Genomic DNA, 21,597 nt, shown 5'->3' on the forward strand with positions numbered 1-21,597 from the left:
GTAATACACTATTCATTCTACTCATTGGTACAATTCCTTCAAGTTACAGTATTGCATTATAAAAACAGTTTCCATACCAGGGGCGGACTGACCGGTCGGGCACTTCGGACATGGTCCGAGGGCCCGGCCGGGAGGGGGGCCCGCCATCAGGGGGCCCGGCCGCCCCTTTAAATGCTGCAGCCGCCTGAGCGCTCTCCTAAGGGCGCTCAGGCGGCTGCAGCTTCTCACCTCACCTCCCCTCCCCTGTAGCGTGGCCGAGCGGCTTTCCGGTCCGCGGTGCCCGGCCGGAGTGATAGGAAGGTGCACACTGAGCGCGGAACAGAAGTTTCTGTTTCCTGTACCCGGCCGGACTGACAGGAAGGTGCACAGTGTGCACCTTCCTATCACTCCGGCCGGGCACCGCGGACCGGAAAGCCGCTCGGCTACGCTACAGGGGAGGGGGGGGGGTTAAAAGAGAGAGAGGGGGGGTTAAAAGAGAGAGGGAGGGGGGGTTAAAAGAGGGAGGGGGGTTAAAAGAGGGAGGGGGGGTTAAAAGAGAGAGGGGGGTTAAAAGAGAGAGGGGGGGTTAAAAGAGAGAGGAAGGGGGGGTTAAAAGAGAGAGGAAGGGGGGGTTAAAAGAGAGAGGAAGGGGGGGTTAAAAGAGAGAGGGAGGGGGGGTTAAAAGAGAGAGGGAGGGGGGTTAAAAGAGAGAGGGAGGGGGGTTAAAAGAGAGAGAGGGGGTAAAAGAGAGAGAGGGGGCGTTAAAAGAGAGAGAGGGGGGGTTAAAAGAGAGAGGGAGGGGGGGTTAAAAGAGAGAGGGAGGGTGGGTTAAAAGAGAGAGGGGGGGTTAAAAGAGAGAGGGGGGTTAAAAGAGAGAGGGGGGGTTAAAAGAGAGAGGGGGGGTTAAAAGAGAGAGGGGGGGTTAAAAGAGAGAGGGGGTTAAAAGAGAGAGGGAGGGTTAAAAGAGAGAGGGGGTTAAAAGAGAGAAGGGGTTAAAAGAGAGGGGGTTAAAAGAGAGGGGGTTAAAAGAGAGAGGGTTAAAAGAGAGGGGGTAAAAGAGAGGGGGGTAAAAAGAGAGAGGGGGGGTAAAAAGAGAGAGGGAGGGGGGTAAGAAGAGAGAGGGATAGGGGGTAAGAAGAGAGAGGGAGGGGGTAAGAGAGAGGGAGGGGGTAAGAAGAGAGGGAGGGGGGTATGAAGAGAGGGAGGGTAAAAAGAGGGGGAGGGGGGTAAGAAGAGAGGGAGGGGGGTAAGAAGAGAGAGGGAGGGGGTAAGAGGAGGGAGGGGGTAAGAGGAGGGAGGGGGGTAAGAAGAGAGGGAGGGGGGTAAGAAGAGAGAGGGAGGGGGTAAGAGGAGGGAGGGGGGTAAGAAGAGAGGGAGGGGGTAAGAGGAGGGAGGGGGTAAGAGGAGGGAGGGGGGGTAAGAAGAGAGGGAGGGGGTAAGAGGAGGGAGGGGGTAAGAGGAGGGAGGGGGTAAGAGGAGGGAGGGGGTAAGAGGAGGGAGGGGGGTAAGAAGAGAGGGAGGGGGGTAAGAAGAGAGAGGGAGGGGGTAAGAGGAGGGAGGGGGTAAGAAGAGAGGGAGGGGGTAAGAGGAGGGAGGGGGTAAGAGGAGGGAGGGGGGGTAAGAAGAGAGGGAGGGGGGTAAGAAGAGAGGGAGGGAGGGTAAAAAGAGGGGGAGGGGGTTAAGAAGAGAGAGAGGGGGTTAAGAAGAGGGGGGGAGTAAGAAGGGAGGGGGGAGTAAGAAGGGGGTAAGAAGAGGGGGATGGGGGAGTAAGAAGGGGGTAAGAAGAGGGGGAGGGGGTAAGAAGAGGGGGAGGGGGGGTAAGAAGAGGGGGAGGGGGGAGTAAGAGGAGGGCAATTGCCCCCTTCCCTGTCATACACTGCCCACCCATACACACACAGCCCCCCATACTAACATTGCCACACACATACACAGCCCCCTCGTACACACATTGCCCCACACACCCTACACATTCACACACTACACCCCCTCACACACACTGAACCTTTCACACACACTGAACCTTTCACACACACACTGCACCCCTTACACATTGCACCACTGCTCCTATACCCTACTACAGCCTCATATCCCAGCAGACCCCAGGTAAGTTGTCAAACTGTTCTTAAACGGTTTGACTACTTACTCTAGGAGGGGGGCCCGGCCCTCCTGGCACCATAACGACTACACAGAGCAGTAGTGGTTATTGTGCATGGATTATTTCTTTAAATAATCTACGAGTGCCCCAGTAGCCAGCCCACAGGCCGGCCAGCCAGCCAGCCAGCCCACAGGCCACCAGTTAGGCTTAAAGCCAGCAAGCCACAGCCTGCCAGCCAGCAAGCCACAGCCAGCAAGCCACAGCCTGCCAGCCGCAGCGAGCAAGCCCACAGCCTGCCGGCAGTAGCCAGCAAGCCCACAGCCTGCCAGCAAGCCCACAGCCTGCCAGCCTCAGCCAGTAAGCCCACAGCCTTCCAGCAAGCCCACAGACTGCCAGCCAGCAACAGTAATTAAGGTAAGAGGAGCCAACTTGGCCTAGGTATCAGCGAGCTATGTTGTGTTGCTATATTGTGAATAGGAACCAGAGTGTTGGAGAGACCCCCCTCCAGGCCCCATTAGACTCCATTGTAGTCTCTAATGGGACCTGGAGGAAATTCTTTCTAACACACTCTCTAAAGGACACTGAGATAGCCTCTGCTAGAATTCTCCCCCCCCCCCCCCCTGGCCCATTAGCCCTCAATTGAAGTCTCTACTGGGGCCGGGAGGCGACTGTTTCCAGCAGGGACACTGAGATGGCCTCTGTTAGAAAGACCCCCTTCCAAGCCTATTAGACTCCATTGTAGTCTCTAATAGGGCCTGGAGGGTATTCTTTCTAACACACTCTCTAAAGGACACTGAGATAGCCTCTGCTAGAAAGACCCCCCTCCATGGCCCATTAGCCCTCAATTGTAGTCTCTACTGGGGCCTTGAAGGGATTATTGCACTTTTGTTCCTTGTGTCTAAAGATTGTGTAGGGTGTGGCTGGAGGCGGTGCATGGAGGCGGGACATGGGTGGCGCTTGCTGCGGAGTATGGGTGGGGCCTGTAAGGGGGCCCTTGATTTATTTTGCCCGGGGGCCCTGAGGGTTCTCAGTCCGCCCCTGTTCCATACCCTAACCAGTGGAGGGGGGAAAAAATCAGTTGCATTCAAAATAATAAAAATGTAATCTCTTTATCCTTCCGGTATTAACGTTTTGCTCTTATGCAAAGAGCAAACGATTACCCTCTATTCATATTTATGATTACATTTACAGGAGTCACATAATGTTCTATTCTTGGAAGGGCTTCCCTCAAATTTTTTTGCACTATTAGAAAATATGGTAGTCAGTACTTATCTATACACTTAAATCTTTACCTCTTGTACGAGTTCCTTGAAAGGACACTTAGCAATATGCCATTTATACAAATGAGATTATGTAACATTATTTGTATATGGAAAATGGAACTTTTACAAATGTAGGACCATGCAAAGACATTGGAACAATTTAGAAAAATAATTATGTTAATTAACCAATTGTCATGCATAATTTGAAATTAGATATACGATTCAGTGAATATTTCCATTAACACATTTTGGATCGTACCTGGGTAAATCTCATCTTCCTCCTTCCAAACACCACCCTCAATGTCACGCAGATATTGGGCTGTTGTTCTGGGAAATCTCTGGATGGAATGGCGCATGTATTTTTCCCGGATTGCTAGCGCCCTAAAAAGACCCTTTCCAGCAAGCTCGAAGTCATCTACTGTAACCTGCAGTAAAATTAGAATTTAGCTACCTAAGCTACCTGATTAACTCATAACGTTATTATGCACAAGTTATTATAATCAAACTCTTCAAACCAATCAAATGTAAGAGATGAGTGAAGTACTGACAAACTTTGTGAGCTGATCTTTTGATCTTGTTTTGCCTCTTGCAATTTACCGTTATATTTTCAGTTAATATATTTTTGTTTATTTGTTGGGTTCTTTTTGTGTGTATGTTCTTTTCGCGCACTACTTTTAGTTTCTGTCAACATAGCAAACATACACATGAAATTTTAACTAGTTATCGTCCTAGCAGATTTAATTAAAAACATATTATATCCTTTTACACGGCATTAGTTTCACCTTAATTTGTTTTTATTAGCATTGGACAAAGCACACATGAAAGAGAAAGCATGAGTTTAATGTTTAGGGGCAATGACAAGCAAACACAAATAAAACATAAAAATTACAATAAAGTTTACGTGCGAAATTACATCTTAGTTATCCTGACATATTGAATATTGGTGTACCACGACAAATGGAATGTACTACAGATAGACAAAAAGATAAAAGAAGAACTAAATTATGAGTGAGTTTCATAATTCCAAGAATTTAAGACCCCATTTAGGGGTCCGACTACTTGTTTATATTTCTAATATTATAATGAGAAGTATGATTCTAAGAAGAGACTCTGGAAAGTCTTTTTTCCTTGATATAAGTCTGGCGCTCCTCTTAATGCACTATCTAAGAGTTTAAACTTTAGCAAACCACGTTTATCAAGTTAATTGATTCCCCTGACTCTATTTTAATCGGTTAATCTTCCTATTTACAAAAAAGTCAAATATCCAACTGTCGTCAAAAGAAATGTACTATGGCTTTGGTTATTACTCTGAGAAATAAAATAATTCTCATTTCATGCCAGATGGTGGCAATCTCACACAATAACATACCTAAATCATTAAAACAAATCCATACCAGGAAGGGGGAAAGTTTAATTTCCCATAAAAATGATATAACCCATCATTTAGACAGAAAAAAAAAGAAAGAAAAAAATTAAGAATCAAGATAACAGTATACTAATTTTTCTTTTTTAAATTTGATAGTGGGGTGTAAAGGTCTTTGCATCTTGAAGAGATATTCTGTCTGAAACCCTCCAGCTAATGGGCTGAAAAGCATGGATTTTATTTTTATTTATTTTTTGTTGCAGATTACTATTTTTTTTAATTTACTTTTTTATAAGTTTGTTTTAACTTTACATAAAGGGACACTCTAGTCACCAATGCAACTTTATTGCAAATGATAGATTTTTGCCTCATTAATAAGCTGTAATATTCTGCATGCGCAAAAAAAGTTTTACAGAATTCTTCACCAAAAGCCTGCATCTGTGGCCACGCCCCCTCATGCCAGAAACACTTCCTTATAAGTGTATGCATACAGTCTCAGTCCCAACAGCACTGTGTGAGATGATTTTATTTCACTACCTCCCTGCAAACAGCAAGAAAACTATGAACAGGTGATGACATCCTTACTATATGTCTCCTTGAGTATCCTGTCCTTGTAATGCAGGTTGCTTTGTAGCATCATTCAGTGCTTTCAGTGGCTGAGCTATGTACATACATCTGATAAGGACATCTTGTATTGTAATTGTATTGTTGACTAGAGTGTCCCTTTAGTAACAACTGTGGTTTGTTATGATGGCATTTATTTTGGACATGCTTTTATGGCTGAAAAAATAAGAAAGAAAGAAAAACTTGAAATAAAACTTCAATTAAATATCAATATGTAATATAGTATTTTTATTACATTAATTATATATTTTTCATTATTTATTATTATATGTTATAGGTTTTTACTTTTGTATTAGAATATACTACATCCTCATTATTAATTAGAAGGAGAGAAAGCACATCCAAAACTAGGGTAAAAATGTGTGCCTGTTAATTATGTTAAAGGTTTATCTGAGGGGAGGAGATGTGTGGGTTGTACCCTGTCTGTTATTTGTTACTGTGTTAATTATGTAGGTGTCTCCCTTGCATGGACAGAATCACATAAAAGGAGAATTCCTGTCATTCAAATTTAGTTCTTCTTGACCCTTCAAAACGTAGCCTCGTCTCGTTCTTGGAAGGGGATTTACTGCATAACCACCTTGCTCTTTTAATAGCTATGCCTGACTCTTCTCTTGGATCTCGTGGATGGGAATAAGTAACTCCACCACTATACAGCAACTTGCCAAGAAAAAGGACGTCTCCAACGGCTGATACCCTCTCACTACCTGGGTAGCCGTTACAGGTGGCGGGTGGGGACCCTAAATAAATAAATAATAGGGGGGACCTAATTTCCCCCCCAGGTCCCCACCCATGAGTCTATTAGACTAATGATACAAAACAAAAAGGTAATGCATTCGGCATTTGCCCTTTCATTTCGCTTGTATTCTGTATATAGGGCTTTTGTTTCCCCCCTTTTTATTTTATTTCATTAAGGTTCCCCGTTTATATTATTACAAATACTATGTCCACCCCACAAATACGAAAAAAACAGAACTTTCAGACAAAATCTTATTCGTACGAAAACGGATGCACATGTCTACTAGTTTATTATATTTTTTATTATATGTTTCCCTCGCTGTGGGGTCTATAAGTTCCTTTTGGCTTACCACAGTCCATTGGTCACATAAAGATAGGGGTACAAATCTAAAGAAGATTCATTTGTTGGAAAACTCAAACATTGGACATAATATAAACATATCCGCAGCTTCAAAATTCTTGACAGCTATATTCTGGCCAAATATTATGGAAAACTATCACAGCTGACCATAAAACAAATTAATCTTACACAGAATGAACTCTCCTGGGTCTACCTGCTCTCCACTAAGTAGGAAATTTGGGAAGAGAGAAAGTTATGTCTTGATATGCCCTTCAGTTTATGCCACACATCTTACAGTGCCTTGCAAAAGTATTCACCCCCCTGACTTTTTACCTACTTTGTTACATTACAGCCTTACGTTCAATGTTTTCTGAATTTTATGTGATGGATCAGAACACAACAGTCTAAGTTGGTTAAGTGAAATGAGAAAAATATATACATAAAACTATTTTTTAGAAATAGAAAACAGAAAATTGGCATGTGCGTATGTATTCACCCTCTTTGTTATGAAGCCCACAAAAACTCTGGTGCAACCAATTACCTTCAGAAGTCACATAATTAATGAAATGATGTCCACCTGTGTGCCATCTAAATGTTACATGATCTGTCATTACACATACACACCTTTTTTGAAAGGCCCCAGAGGCTGTAACACCTAAGCAAGAGGCACCACTAACCAAACACTGCCATAAAGACCAAGGAACTCTCCAAACAAGTAGGGGACAATGTTGTTGAGAAGTACAAGTCAGGGTTAGGTTATAAAACAATATCCAAATCTTTGATGATCCCCAGGAGCACCATCAAATCTATCATAACCAAATGGAAAGAACATGGCACAACAGCAAACCTTCCAAGAAACGGCCGCCCACCAAAACTCACGGACCGGGCAGTGAGAGCATTAATCAGAGAGGCACCACAGAGACCTAAGGTAACCATGGAGGAGCTGCAAAGACAAAAAGCCGTACGCTCCATAGAGTTGGGCTTTATGGCAGAGTGGCCAGAAGAAAGCCATTACTTTCAGCAAAAAGCAAAATGGCATGTTTTGAGTTTGCGAAAAAAAAGGCATGTGGGAGACTCCCACAATGTATGGAGGAAGGTGCTCTGGTCTGATGAGACTAAAATTGAACTTTTCGGCCATCAAAGAAAACGCTATGTCTGGCACAAACCCAACACATCACATCACCCCAAAGAACACCATCCCCACAGTGAAACATGGTGGTGGCAGCATCATGCTGTGGGGATGTTTTTCAGCAGCCAGGACTGTGAAACTGGTCAGAGTTGAGGGAAAGATGGATGGTGCTAAATACAGGGATATTCTTGAGCAAAACCTGTACCACTCTGTGCGTGATTTGAGGCTAGGATGGAGGTTCACCTTCCAGCAGGACAATGACCCCAAACACACTGCTAAAACAACACTTGAGTGGTTTAAGGGGAAACATGTAAATGTGTTGGAATGGCCTAGTCAAAGACCGGACCTCAATCCAATAGAAAATCTGTGGTCAGACTTAAAGATTGCTGTTCACACGCGCAAACCATCCAACTTGATGGAGCTGGAGCAGTTTTGCAAAGAGGAATGGGCAAAACTCCCAGTAGTAAGATGTGGCAAGCTCATTGAGATTTATCCAAAGCGACTTGGAGCTGAGATTGCCACAAAAGGTGGCTCTACAAAGTATTGAATTTAGGGGGGTGAATAGTTATGCACATTGACGTTTTCTGTTATTTTGTCCTATTTGTTGTTTGCTTAAAAAAAAAAAAAATCTTCAAAGTTGTGGGCATGCTCTGTAAATTAAATGAGCAAATCCTCAAACAATCCATGTTAATTCCAGGTTGTGAGGGAAAAAAACATGAAAAATGCCAATGGGGGTGAATACTTTTTTTTGCAATACACTGTATTTGACAAACAGTAGGAAAATAAAGGGTCCTAATTTGTACAGAAACTATTATACAAAGAATGAAATAATATTGTCATAGGACCATTCCATGTTTATGGAACATAATGTAATAGTAAAGCTCATTATACTTGAACACTACTAAAATCTTTGTTTTTGTGTATTTTATTGAAAAAATACTTAGCTGCACCTAAATCATTTTTGCTGAACCATGAATTTCAGTTGGTTTTAAGTGTTACACGAAATGTCCACAAGCCACTAAATTCTATTTCAAGTATAGTGATAGTTTACCAGGATCATATTCAGTTATAGTCATAACTCAACAGCTGACACCCACCTGTAAACTAATATCCATGTCTGGGTGTTTACAGGCACATTTATTAGGTAGTGCTAATGCTTTGCTGAGCACTGCTCCTCGCATTACTGGAGTTTAAATGATATAAAATGTTACATGCCACAAAGAGGTCACACACTAAATAGCCCACAGCAGCGGTCAAGTCCTGGGGAATAAAGTATGGCAACTCACCCAAGATCCACCACCTCCTCCCCACAATAAATAATATACACTCGTATGCATATATAAACTCACAGACACATACACTCACAGAAACACACAAATTATTATTATTTTTTGAAATTTAAAAATGTAAACTCAGCCTCCCTACCTGGAGAGCTGGCGTGGACCTGTCCCTGGGGTCCAGTGGGGCTGCAGTGAGTGTTCTCTCTGCTCTGCTCCCTCTCGCCATGCGGGCTGTCTGCTGATGCCGAGTGCCGGAATATGACATCATATTCTGGTACCCGGCATCAGCAAGCGGCGCAAGGGAGCAGAGCTGGGAGAACACAGATCCCTCGCCGCCTCTGACAGGGAAAAGGGTGCCCACCGGGGGGTCCATCAGGTGGCCCCCCATGACAGAGGGCATTTGGCGGCAGCATTTTGTGCCGCAACCTGAGTGCCTGCAGGAGCAACGGGAACGGCATTTCTGCTGTAAAAAAAGTCCTGCAGGACTCGAGCCCTGGCCCACAGAACATTATGTAAGCTTAGTGGAAGCAACAGCTAAGCATGCAATGATGCCCAACAGATATTGGGTTTTTGAACTCAGTACTGGCTAACTTTACCAATCTATGATCAGCTGGAGCTGCAAAATAATTATTTTGTGTGTGGTTTGTCAGATATGACAGTAGGTGGAGCTGTTACAATTGTACATGGTTATGAATTATGTACATTTTGTGTACAACACAAAATGTGAAAGGTGATGTCTAATGGAATGTAAAATGGCTGTGTAAGACTTATATGCGATATGGTAAAATGGCTATAAATGATATAGAATGATAAAGTTTTAGAGCTACTAAGTAAATAATACTGACACATAGGATACCAACCATTATAACATACACAACGTACACTCTGATGACTAGCAGGTGAAACGTTGCATTCCCATGATGTGAGAGCAGAATAGCCATATGAAATACAGTAAGAACTTCTCCATTCAATTTGCATTGGTTAGCTCCATAATTAAACTCCCTCTAGTGGCTGCCAAAACCTATTTCTTTTTACATTAATCACTGGGAACTCACACTGTTCTATTGGGAATGTACCCACAAAACACAAATATTGTGCACATTATCAGTGTGTGAACCTGTGGTTAAAGTTTAATGACAATATAAATGCGGCTCTCTTGCCCACTTATACCAATAACTAAAACTGGTAAGTTAAATTAAATATTTACAGCAGTTTCTTTACATATAGAAATGTAATGATATTCAATATTAAACTAGATGAAATTACTAGATATGTTATTTCTACAAATATTATCGATTTGTAATTTCCCCACCCATCGTGTATCTTCTGTCTTGGCCACCATTCCTATACAGCACACTTGAATTAACTACTGTCATTATTCTTGCTTAACTAGTTTATATTGTTAAACAGTGAATTGTTTTTTTCTTCTTCTTAGTTTTCTTTTTTTTTTTTTTTGTCAATCTGATTTTTATTAAGGCATATAGTATGGGGTACAGAAGAGAAGACGGAGGAAACGTTTAAGCGAGTTACATTATAGGGTTGGTACAACAATACACAAAGTTAAAGTACATTTCCAGATTTTCAATGCCTAATTTTTTTTTTTTTTATGTAACGTAGTTAAGCTCCAATTTGAAAATACAAGCTAAGGATCGTAGGATCCGGATTAGTATCTCGCTAGGTTATGCTAGTCAGGCGACAGGTTACACATAAATAAAAAGAAAAAAAACATTAGTTACTTATGCTAGGTACATGCTAACTTCAATATGCAAGCAGGTCTGGCTAGTTCAGCGTTAGTGGTACTGGTCAGGTAAGTTTAGCAAGGAACAACGAGTTTGTTACCGTCTAGGCATGCATATGATATTTCTAGGTTCTTCTAGGTTTAGAAATATATTTTGTGGATTATCGTTTAATCGTCAAGCTAGGACAACAACATTACTATCGTGTTATTAAAATTAGGTAGTCGCTGTGAAACAAAGTTAAATTAGAAGTGGTCAATAACATAGATACATTCTTACATGAGTGTCCGCTTCATGTTATATTATAAACGACTTTGTGTTGTCAGGTTGAAAATGCCTATATAAAAGGTAGTGTAGAGTGTCAGTCGGTCTTAGTGACTGGCTAAGTAGGTAAAATTAGGGAGCGTGGCTCGTTTGCCTTTGTCATGCTGTAGGGCCGTAACATGGGTCAATATAGTCGTGACAGTACTGTAAAGCTAGCACTGCGTTCATCGATAATATGTTCAGTGCAGCCGGGGGTACCTTGTCATGTGTATTAAGGTTATCTAGTGCCATACAGTGGCAGTAGTCAGTGGGTAAACTGATCTAGTACTGTAGTTAACCTTCCCCGGTACCCTCTATATTCTATGTAAGTTCTGTGTTTGTCTTTTGCTCCTTCCCAAGTGCCATTGTGACAATGATAAAACGTTCATATACAAAGTTAGCATTAAAGTCGTTTGATATTCGCGTGTACATATTGTAGTTTGTGAAGTTCTCGGATGTTTTTACACCTGTCGTGTGACTGTTCGTGTGTTGCGGTGTTGTGAGGCGGTGTCAGTGTGCCTTCTCGGTGTCATATACTCTACCCGGTCGGTTGTATGCTGCGCCTTATCATTATAGAAAGTGTGGGCGACTGTTGTTTTTGGAGTGGTCGTTGGTCTGCGGTGCTCGGTATAGGGTGTCTCCAGTTGGCAGAGACTTGTGTGTGTGTGTGTGTGTGGGGGGTGTCGCTATAGTGATCCCATCTCTTGTCGGGGTTCCGTAAGGGTGGGTGTGAGGCCTTCTCGGAGTTGTTGCAACCTCCCGTGTAGTGTAGTGCATGAGTGTGTTGGTATGCGTCTGACCTGTGTGCATTGAGTGACCTATGTCCCCGTAATCTTTGTGGGTGTGCATTATGCCGCATCAGTGTACAAGTGGGGCATTGTAGAAGCAAACAAAGTTAAATAAACTTAACGTTAACTGATAATTTGTGAACGGAGTGTTTTTAGCTAGAGTTCAAATTTTGCCGGGTACTACTGTTCCCTGTTAGTGAGCACAGTTTTTTCAGGTTGGGGCTGCTGGTCGTTCGTTGTCTCTCGGGGTGAAGGGCGCCGATCTCTCCGGGTCCCAGGCATGTGAGCCCGAGGTAGTCGCTCTTTCCTCAGCTGGTGCAGGGAGACCCGTAGCTTGCAAGTACGTGGTTGCTTCTTGTAGGTTGGACAGTCTCTTCGTGTTTCCGTCTTTGGTGACTAGGAGGGTACGTGGTAGTGCCCACCGGTATTCCACACCAGCGTTGCGGAGTTGGCTGGTCACTGGGCCCATCGATTTGCGCCATAGCATTGTGGAGCGGGTTATGTCTTGGTAGAACGTTAACTGCGCGTTTTCAAAATTAAGCGGTGTTTTGCCCCGGATTGCTGTCATCATTTGGATTTTATCGGTGGTCGAGTGGCATCGGACTATCACGTCCTGTGGTGCTCCAGCTGGTGCTTGGCGTGGCGTCGGGATTCGGAAGAGGCTCTCAAAAGTAAGTTTCTTTGCCTGCGTGTGTGGCATTATCGAGGTGGTGAGCCTCCTGATGTAGTGGGGCAATTCCGTTAAGGTAACAGAGTCAGGGATGCCCCTTATCTTAACATTAAGGCGCCTGTGGCGGTCCTCGGCTTGGTCTGTTCTAGTTAGGAGCGCGGTTTGGGATGCTTGCAGTTGATTCAAGGTTTCTTTTATGTCCTGAACCTCCTGTCTGAGCTCCAGGATGCCATCCTCGGAGGCCTGAGTACGGACTATAACCGGTGTGATTTCCTTCTTGAGTAAGTCCAGATCAGCAGCATGTAACTGCCGCATTTCGTGTAGTAAGTCCGCTATGTCTTGTTTCGTGGCCGGAGTTTGGTTGGGTACCAATGTCTGCTCCACTATGTTCAGTTCGGACTGTGTGGTGTGAGTGGGCCTTTCTGCTGGTCCCTCTTGTGCTTTCGGGCCCTCAGATTGCCCCTGAGCCGCCATCGTGGTAGCTGGGCGCTGTAACATTGCGCCTATGTCCTGGGTGTCTCTGGTTGTTGTCAGGGGGGCTTTGTGGTTCTTTTTGCCCATGACTTCGGTAGGCTTTGAGGCGTGCAGGGTCTGGTGTGGAGGGGAGTATAAGAAGGTCTCCGGCCACTCCGGTATTTCCCACGAGGCCCGAGCGCTGCGCGGCCCGGAGTAGGCCCCAGGCCTCCGGCGTGTCTTTCTGTTGGGTTGCGGGAACAGGAAAGGCATCGAATTGTAGCTCCCGATCGGGTGTATCAAGATAGGTGGCTTTCACTTTCCGTGGCGTATCGGGTGCGGTGAATTTCCCCGTCTTTTGTTCTCCGTTGTCGGAGCTCTAGGTAGTTGCGACCATTCCGTTTGAGCGCTTGGCTCCGCCCTCTTCTTCTTAGTTTTCAAGTGAATATTCAGTTACAGTGCGTCACAGCTAACCTTTTTTACCCACTCAGAACATGGCTTCACTGATGAACAAAGTGTAATTATCATGATTATTTTATGTATAGTACTAAAACTCAATGAAAGTGTATAGATCAATGATTTCCAACCTTTTCGGCTAAGGTGTACGTCAGTGAAAAAGAGAAATTCTAAGAGCGTTTTTTTTTTATTATTTTTACCGTTATCAGTAGCTCATAAAAATGTTTTATTTGAAGCCCTATTGTATTACTTTCAGTTGACTGCCTGATGGAAATTCACATTTAATGCTGACATTTGTTGAAAAAAAAAAACACTTTTTAAGGACTATGTACAAACTATTACGGACATGAAGTCCATGTGTTTACGGCACACTCCGTGGTTGCTACGGCACATTAGTGTGCCATGACGTGCACTGGTGGAAGATCACTGGTAAAGTGAAGGACACTTCTTACAGTAGCAACTTAGTAATTTTAATTCTGCAGATATCATAGCTGAGACATATAGATGTTCAAGCAGGACCACTATTTAAGCCTTAATTAACCGCAAACAGCTAATTTATGCTTTGTTTTGTTTTTTAATTCCATGATTACATGTCTTTAAAGAAAACACTGGCTTCTAGTAAAGTATGCATACATAAAACAAGCATCTGGGATTATTCGTTAATTTAAGAAGTATAGAGGCTTTAGTGGGATATTTTGGCAAAATGGTGAGAACTATTTAACATTTGCTTTTCCAACTCAGCATTTTTGGTACAGAAATTCCAATTCCCAGTTGGTTCCCCAGGATGTAAGGTGTAGTGACTAAACCCACGTTTGGACAGTGTTGTGTATTGTATTCTTACCCCAGATGCGTAGTCTCCAGTGATCTGCACTTTCTGGTAATCTGGAACAGTCAGGTACAATGGAGCAGAGTCATCTGTTGCCTCCAATGGGGCAAGCTCCTTTTCTACCTCTGGAACTTTAATGACAATTGTTTTGAGACGTTGAAGTCGCTGCTTTCTAGAAAATAGAAAATACCAACCCTCTAGTTTTGAGTACAGTTAATTCAAAATGTTGTATGCATCTATTCAGTTACTGGTTGTATACTTATTATATGTGACGGGACTGTGATCGAAAATAATTTTTTTTGTAATAATCAGTTTTAAAACACCTTCAAATATAAATCTGGCTGAGTCACTGTGAAGAAATCCCTCTTTTAGGTGTGATATTTCTTCCCTATTCATTCGGTAGATATAACTACCGAACAAGGACCACCCCCTGGCTCGTTAAACTTCAAAGACTGCTTCAATTGAACCCTCTATCTGTGCGGCCAGCGTTCGTACTGCCGAACGCCACGTGGCTGCGAAAACGGCGGCCATCTTTTTTTCAGGCAAACAAAAGCAGCGGGACTTGGTCGTCGAGTGTCTGGAACTAAAATCGGACACTCGACTTCCCGAACACCGGTCTCAACAAGCGAACGCTGGATCTATATTTCCCGAATAGCGAGAAGAGCGCTATTGGGTACTTTTGTGCATTCGAGGGGAACAATCGCTGCTAAGAGCCAGGGGAATCCATTCATGGAATTATTCTTTTGTGCCACTTAACTGAATAGACCAGCAAAACCACCCAAACTCCTGGAACTATTTTGGGCAGCCACCTCGCGGTTAGTCGATCACAAAAGACTTCCATACGTTTTGAGAACCCCTGAACCGATCTGGGTGAAATTTGAATATGTTGGTCACCCAGATCGGGGCTATCAGGGGACATATTGTTGGTGGGGATACCCCATGCCTAAAGGGGTGTTATGAATATTGGGGAAAATTGGGATTTTTCTGCCTAGAGATAATCAAGTTATTACTTTGTCAGACTTGATTATCTCCAGGACTAGGGGAGGGAATTGTATGTTTGTGCTGGGTGTGTTTCACGGTTTTACTGTAACTAATTGATTGTACTGTGTCCCTCCCTGTGGGATGTCTCCTTGCATGGGGACTTGCATAAAAGTCTGTGTGTGTTCATTAAAAGCGAGTTTTGTTGTACCCTTCTTCTTGACTTCAGCTGATGTTTGGGGATTCGTATGCTTTATTAAGGGAATCATCTTGTAAAGCTATTGTATTCGTATGGATTTCGTCTATTCCATCTACCGAACGGAGAGCTATACTCACTGATGTTCTGGCGGTTCGGGAAACTACCGAATGAGGATTGGATATACTAGGTTTCCTTACAGTCACCTCTAACGCCTGCCTTTATTCAGTAATAGCATGGCAGATTACACGAGTTTCGCTCTGTACAGAAACATTTTACCAACATATACCTGTTAATTGTAGATTATAAGTGATCCATGTCAGGGGCCTCTAGTATATATTCATTGCTATTTTCTATTAAGAAACACACATATGTCTACAGCATTTACTGGACATTTTTTGTTGCCAGCTGCAAATAGTGATTTTATATTTTTAAGAGATATTTACTACCATCTCCAAATGCATAGGGAGATAAGCCCCATCTGCAAGTGTGCCAAGCTTGATACAGATATTATTCACAACAGTATCAACTAAAATTACATTTACAATTCTAAACAGACTGTTGGAGTTTACTTTCAGTAACCTATACCTTTTCTACTTAACATATCGATTGCTTATCTTTGACAATGTTGTCAGTCAAGGTTGGGGCATAGGCAAACTATGATTTTGGTTCCTGCTCCACCCACACCAAAACAAAAAATGGCTGCTAAGGGCACGTCATCTTACCAAAGAGCCAAGGGCCAATTCATCTTCTCCAATAGGTATCACAGATTCATTCTTATAGATGTAGATCCATAATCCCAGGCAAACATATACAGTTAAATATGCCACTACACAGACACAGTTGCACTGTCCCACACACTCAGTTACATGTACACACAATATATACTCCTGTCTAACACATGTAGCGATGAAACTCTCAATCAAGGCTGCTTTCCTGTGCTGTGTAAACCGGTCAACTCCATTACTGATGTTTTGGCCTACAACTGCAGAACACCATAACTAATGAGGCTGGCTGGAGCACACAGCACAGGCAAACAATGCTCCGTAGCTGTCCAGCTTCCTCAAACACATTAAATAAGAGAGTGATCATGGCCCTGATGTCAACCAGGCCATTTGCAATCCAGGATGTAAAGGTGTATGCCCGGGACTCTATTCCGGGACTCCATCAGTCATATTAGAAAGGGTGACCACTGCCACATGAAAGTATTTAGGACGTCAGTACCTCTTGGCCCATGTACAAGATTGCCGGCACTCAAAGCACACTTAAGTGTTCAAAAATTTGTTGAAAACTATATTATACTGCATAGCACCCATTCATTGTTCCGAGGCATTGAGGACCTACAAACACTCCTATGTATATATACAGAAAGAATAATTAGATTTCTACAACTTTCAAATCAATCTTTCATTGCACATGCAAACATCCAGACAATAATTTGATCCAAGATGAAAATTGAGGGAACACTCCCTAAACACTAGAAATCAAATATACTGCCCCGGAGAGTTACTAATCTGTGCAGTTTGCTTATAATTACTTTATAACAGTGATGACCTACTATGACACCCTTTAAATTTGGGGGACTTCTGGCTGGCTGAGCATATTTCTCAAACATCTGGTGTTGCCAGTGTGAGTAATTGCTAGGGATGTGCATGGGAAAAATATTCGGTTCAGCATTCGAAAATTCGGAACTTCGGAACTTCAGGACTTCGGGTAAGTGTAGGGTTCGGGTTAGGTGTAGGGTTAGGGTTGGTTTAGGGTTAGGGTTAAGGTATTGTTAAGGGTAGGGTTAGGGTTAGAGGTAGGATTAGAGTATAGTTAGGGGTAGGGTTGGGGTAGGGGTAGGGTTACGGCAGAGTTAAGGTTGGTTTAGGGTTAGAGATAGGGTTAGGGTAGAGGTAGGGGTAGGGTTAGGGTTGGTTTAGAGGTAGGGTTAGGGGTAGGGTTAAGGGTAAAGTTAGGGTAGGGGTAGGGGTAGGGTGTAACGTTTACATAGGTTGATATGGAGCACAACTGCAGATTTCTTAGGACTTAGATTGTTGATTAGGATACTTGGAGAATAGAATAGGAACTGTGTATTCAATAATGGAAAATACAGGTACTGTATCTTTAATTACTTCTCTGTTGGTTTAATTGGAGTAAGCAGCTTCCGATATACATGCAATCTAGCACATTGGTGTTTGCAAGTTTTAAGGAAATGGAGGAATTTAGAAATGAAGTTGTAACAGGAGTGATTCGTTTTGGAGTTAGAGATAGCAGGCCTGAAAGCAGCTGTAGCCTGAATGCTTAACGGACTTGAGAGCAGGCTGTAGCAGAAATGCTTGGCAAACTTGAGAGCAGACTATGGCAGGAATGCTTAGCGGTTTTGAGAGAAGGTAAGCTCTTATCATAGATATAACAATTGACTTAGCTTCCAAAGGGTGAAAAATCAGGTTCCCGGAGTTCTCCTCCGGGGAGGTTTGTTTCTCAGGCAGGATGAGGAAAGTCCAGATACTAGCCGTGGTCGAGGAGAGGAGAAGAAGGGTAAGTAGAATTCCAGTCCGGTTCAGTACACAAGTAGAGGTCGCAGAGAAACCTTTAGCCGGGTTGATATCGCGGTAACGCTGTTCAATAATCCAGCGTCTTGTATCTGGAGCGGTCGCATTATGTAGCGTGGGGAGACCGCGTCAGAGAAGGGGTGTGGCTAAACTCCGTCAACCCGGAAGAGACAAGGAATTACCGGTAGTTGAGGCATGACATAGGGTTAGGGTAGGGGTATGGTAGGGTTAGTTTAGAAGTAGGGGTAATGTTAGGTTTGGGTTAGAGGTAGGGATAGAGGTAGGGTTAGGAGTAGGGTTAGGGCTATTGTAGGGTTGAGTTAGGAGCAGGGTTAGGGTTAGGAGTAGGAGTAGGGGTAAGGTTAGGAATACGGTTACCCTACTCCAACCACTAATCCTAACCCTAACCCTACCCCAACCCCTACACCTACTTCAACTATTAACCCTACCCCAACCCTTAACCCAACCTCAACCACTCACCTTACCTCAACCCTCTCCTGTTTTGCCACTTTTCAGAAATCCGAAGCACTTCGGCACTTCCGAAATTCTGAAATTTAGCACTTCGGCAATTCGGTTCGGCATTCTGAAATTCAGCACACTCGGCAATTCGGTTCAGCATTCCGAAATTCAACACTTCGGACATTCAGAATGAAACGATTTGCACATGTCTAGTAATTGCTGCTCTAGTCATTATCTAGGTAATGCCATCTTGCAATGAAGCACTGACTGAATAAAGAATGTGTATGGTTAATTAATTAACTAGAAGATAAGATCATTTACCTTTTATCCTGTGCCTCCTTAGTTTCCCTCACAGCCAACTGGTGTGCCATTTCTTGTTGCACTATAGGGCAGTATTCCGCAACGTCAAAAAGATTAAGTTCCTCTTTGCTATCCTCATCGTGGACTTCAGTTGCAAAGACTTTCTCGGCCAAGGAGCGGATTTCCTCGTTGATTTCTGGAGACAAATTATATTTCCTGAGTTAGTTTGTCTACAGGTAGAGGGACTGAATATGGTTTATACACCCCGTCATTAAAGACTATATAATTTACATCATATTTCCACAGATCAGGCCATTTATAAATATTTACATAAAATTAAAATTCCTAAAATTACCCCAATCCAAAGAGAGAATTTAAATCAAAAAATATCACAGGCAGAAGTAGAAGAAACCATAAATTATTTACAATCTTCAAAAACGCCTGGCCCAGATGGTTTTTCTAATTTATTCTTTACAACATTTAAAAAAATTATTATACCTAATATAACAGCAACATTTAATGAAATTGCCTCGTCAGGCAAAATAGCACGAGAATTATTAAGGGCCAACATAAAGCCTATTTTGAAACCTAATAAAATTTCAAGAGCAATAACAAATTATAGGCCTATTTCTTTAATAAATATAGATATCAAATTATATGCCGCAGTATTAGCCAGAAGACTTCATTTATTGCTTCCTGAATTGATACATATAGACCAAATAGGGTTTGTAAAAGGTCGCCGCTCCAGTGATAATTCACATATAATCATCGATTTATTTGAATGCGCACAATTAACAGTGACGCCCCTTCTGACCCTGTCGATCGATGCAGAAAAGGCTTTCGACAGGGTCGGATGGGGATATATGAATAAAGTTTTGACTGCATTCGTGTTGGAAGGTTGGATTGCACTTGCAATCGGGGCTCTCTATAAAGGCCCATCAGCAAGAATAATAGGATATTATATATGCTCAGAATGGTTCGACATTAACAATGGAACACGGCAGGGGTGTCCACTATCGCCCCTGCTATACGTTCTCTCAATCGAACCATTCACCATAACCATCAGAGAAAATTTAGGAATAAGAGGTATGATAATAGAAGAAGTAGAAGCAAAGATATGTATTTACGCAGATGACGTATTGATCTCAATTACAGATCCTGATGTTTCACTTTTTCATTTAATGCAAGAGATTAAAAACTACGGAGATGTTTCAAATTATAATATAAATCTTCAAAAAACTATTGCTTTAACAATTAATATAAATTCTCATATGCTAGGTTCTCTCCAAGAGAAATATAATTTCCAGTGGACTAAAAAAGAGTTCCAATATTTAGGAATTACTATTACGGCAAATCCTCAAAAAATAGTAGAGACCAATTTTTAAAAAAATGTTCATAAAACTTTAAAAGAATGGCGCCCCTTAGAAAGCTCCTGGTGGGGAAGAGTCAACACAATAAAAGCATATGTTATCCCCAAATGGGCCTATATTTTCAACATGATTCCATTGAAAGTTCCAAAACCTTGGTTAGATATGCTTCAATATTCACTTTCTAATTTTATTTGAATAAAAGAATAGAATAGAAAAGAATAAAATCCCAAATTTTAACAAAAATTTAATCAAGGAGGAATGGCTTTTCCACTCATTAAAGATATATACAGTGCTAACATTTTTTCCCATATACATAAATTCTATATTTCAGACTCCAGAAAACAACCATGGTATCAGATAGAATCAATTAGAACAAAAGAGAATGATCTAGGCCTTCTGATTTGGGACGATGAGACTAACTACAAGATTCATTTAATGCAATTCAATTCTATGATTGTATCCCATCTTATTGAAGAATGGCAACAAATCAAAAAAATTCTTAAGATATCAAAAAAAATAATTGAAGGAGCAAATGTTCGGGCTATGGAAAGAGTTATCCCAGATATAAACCTCTCCAAATGGAGAGCTTATAAAGAGATCTATATTAAAGATCTCCTTCAAAGTAGCAAATTGCTGCCATTCAACAACCTCAAATCTAAATTCAATCTCTCTGACATAGAAGTCTTTTCTTACATGAGAGTAAGAGGATTTCTTAATTGGTCCTTATTAAGAAAGGAAGGCGATATAAACAATTTGGTTTATAGAATTTTTGACAAAAAGGAAACAAAATCAATATGTTCCATTGCTATTTATTTGATTAGACAAACGTACTCAGATACTTACCCCACAGCTAAAAAACAATGGGAAAAAGATCTTAATATTAAATTATCTGATAAGACTTGGTGCTCACCTATGAAATTTCTTAGAAAACATATACATTGTTTAAATTTAATTGAAACTTTTTTTAAAGTTCTCCATAAGTGGTACCTAGTACCAACAAGGCTGGCTAAGATATCCACGTCTAATTCCTCCCTGTGTTGGAGATGTCTAACACATGAGGGAGACATGTTACATATCTGGTGGGGTTGCCCAAAAATTTCCATCCTATGGGAATCAATATATAGTTTTTTAGAGTTCTTCAATGTTAAAGTTAAAAAATGCCCACAGGTAGGTCTACTCCATCTCAACTGGGATAGACTCCCCAAGGACCAATTAATATTGACCATCCATTCCTTTATTGTGGCGAAGATATTAATAGCAAGAACTTGGAAACAAATAACCACACCAGATAGGAAACAGTTTATAGCTCAATTGTTATTCCAGCTTGAAATGGAGAGAGGAGTTGCATGTCTAAATAACGGTAGAAAATACATACATCATTTTAATAATTGGATAAGAAAGATTAAAGAACGTTTCCAATGAATATTAATTATTTTTGTTATGTTAGATGATATGGGTTCTTTTTTTCAAATATATGGATTCCAGCCAATAATTGTTAATGATTGCTATGTTTGTTAGGTATGACCTGTTACGAGTTAAGTATTGTAATTTTATTTTGTATATACATTAATGGTAACTAAAGTAATTTTGTGTATTTATGAATAGTGATGTCCTGAACTATTCGCTGGTGAATAGTTCTCGGCGAACATAGCATGTTCGCGTTCGCCACCGCGGGCGAACACATGCGATGTTCGGTCTGCCCCCTATTCGTCATCATT

The 21,597-nt window shown here is 42.0% G+C and overlaps 1 protein-coding gene across 1 annotated transcript in view; it reads right to left on the bottom strand.

The window, feature by feature from the left end:
- Positions 1-21,597, bottom strand: part of AMPD1 (adenosine monophosphate deaminase 1) — a 73,574-nt gene that overhangs the window by 37,812 nt on the left and 14,165 nt on the right. Inside the window, exons 2-4 of the mRNA XM_063450413.1 lie at positions 18,531-18,705; positions 14,055-14,211; positions 3,596-3,761 (exon numbers count right to left, since the gene is read on the bottom strand). Of these exons, the coding sequence (XP_063306483.1) occupies positions 3,596-3,761; positions 14,055-14,211; positions 18,531-18,705 (498 nt within the window). The remainder of the gene's footprint in view (positions 1-3,595; positions 3,762-14,054; positions 14,212-18,530; positions 18,706-21,597) is intronic.

The sequence above is a fragment of the Pelobates fuscus genome, chromosome 1 (assembly GCF_036172605.1).
Source record: "Pelobates fuscus isolate aPelFus1 chromosome 1, aPelFus1.pri, whole genome shotgun sequence".
NCBI classification, from domain to species: Eukaryota; Metazoa; Chordata; class Amphibia; order Anura; family Pelobatidae; genus Pelobates; species Pelobates fuscus.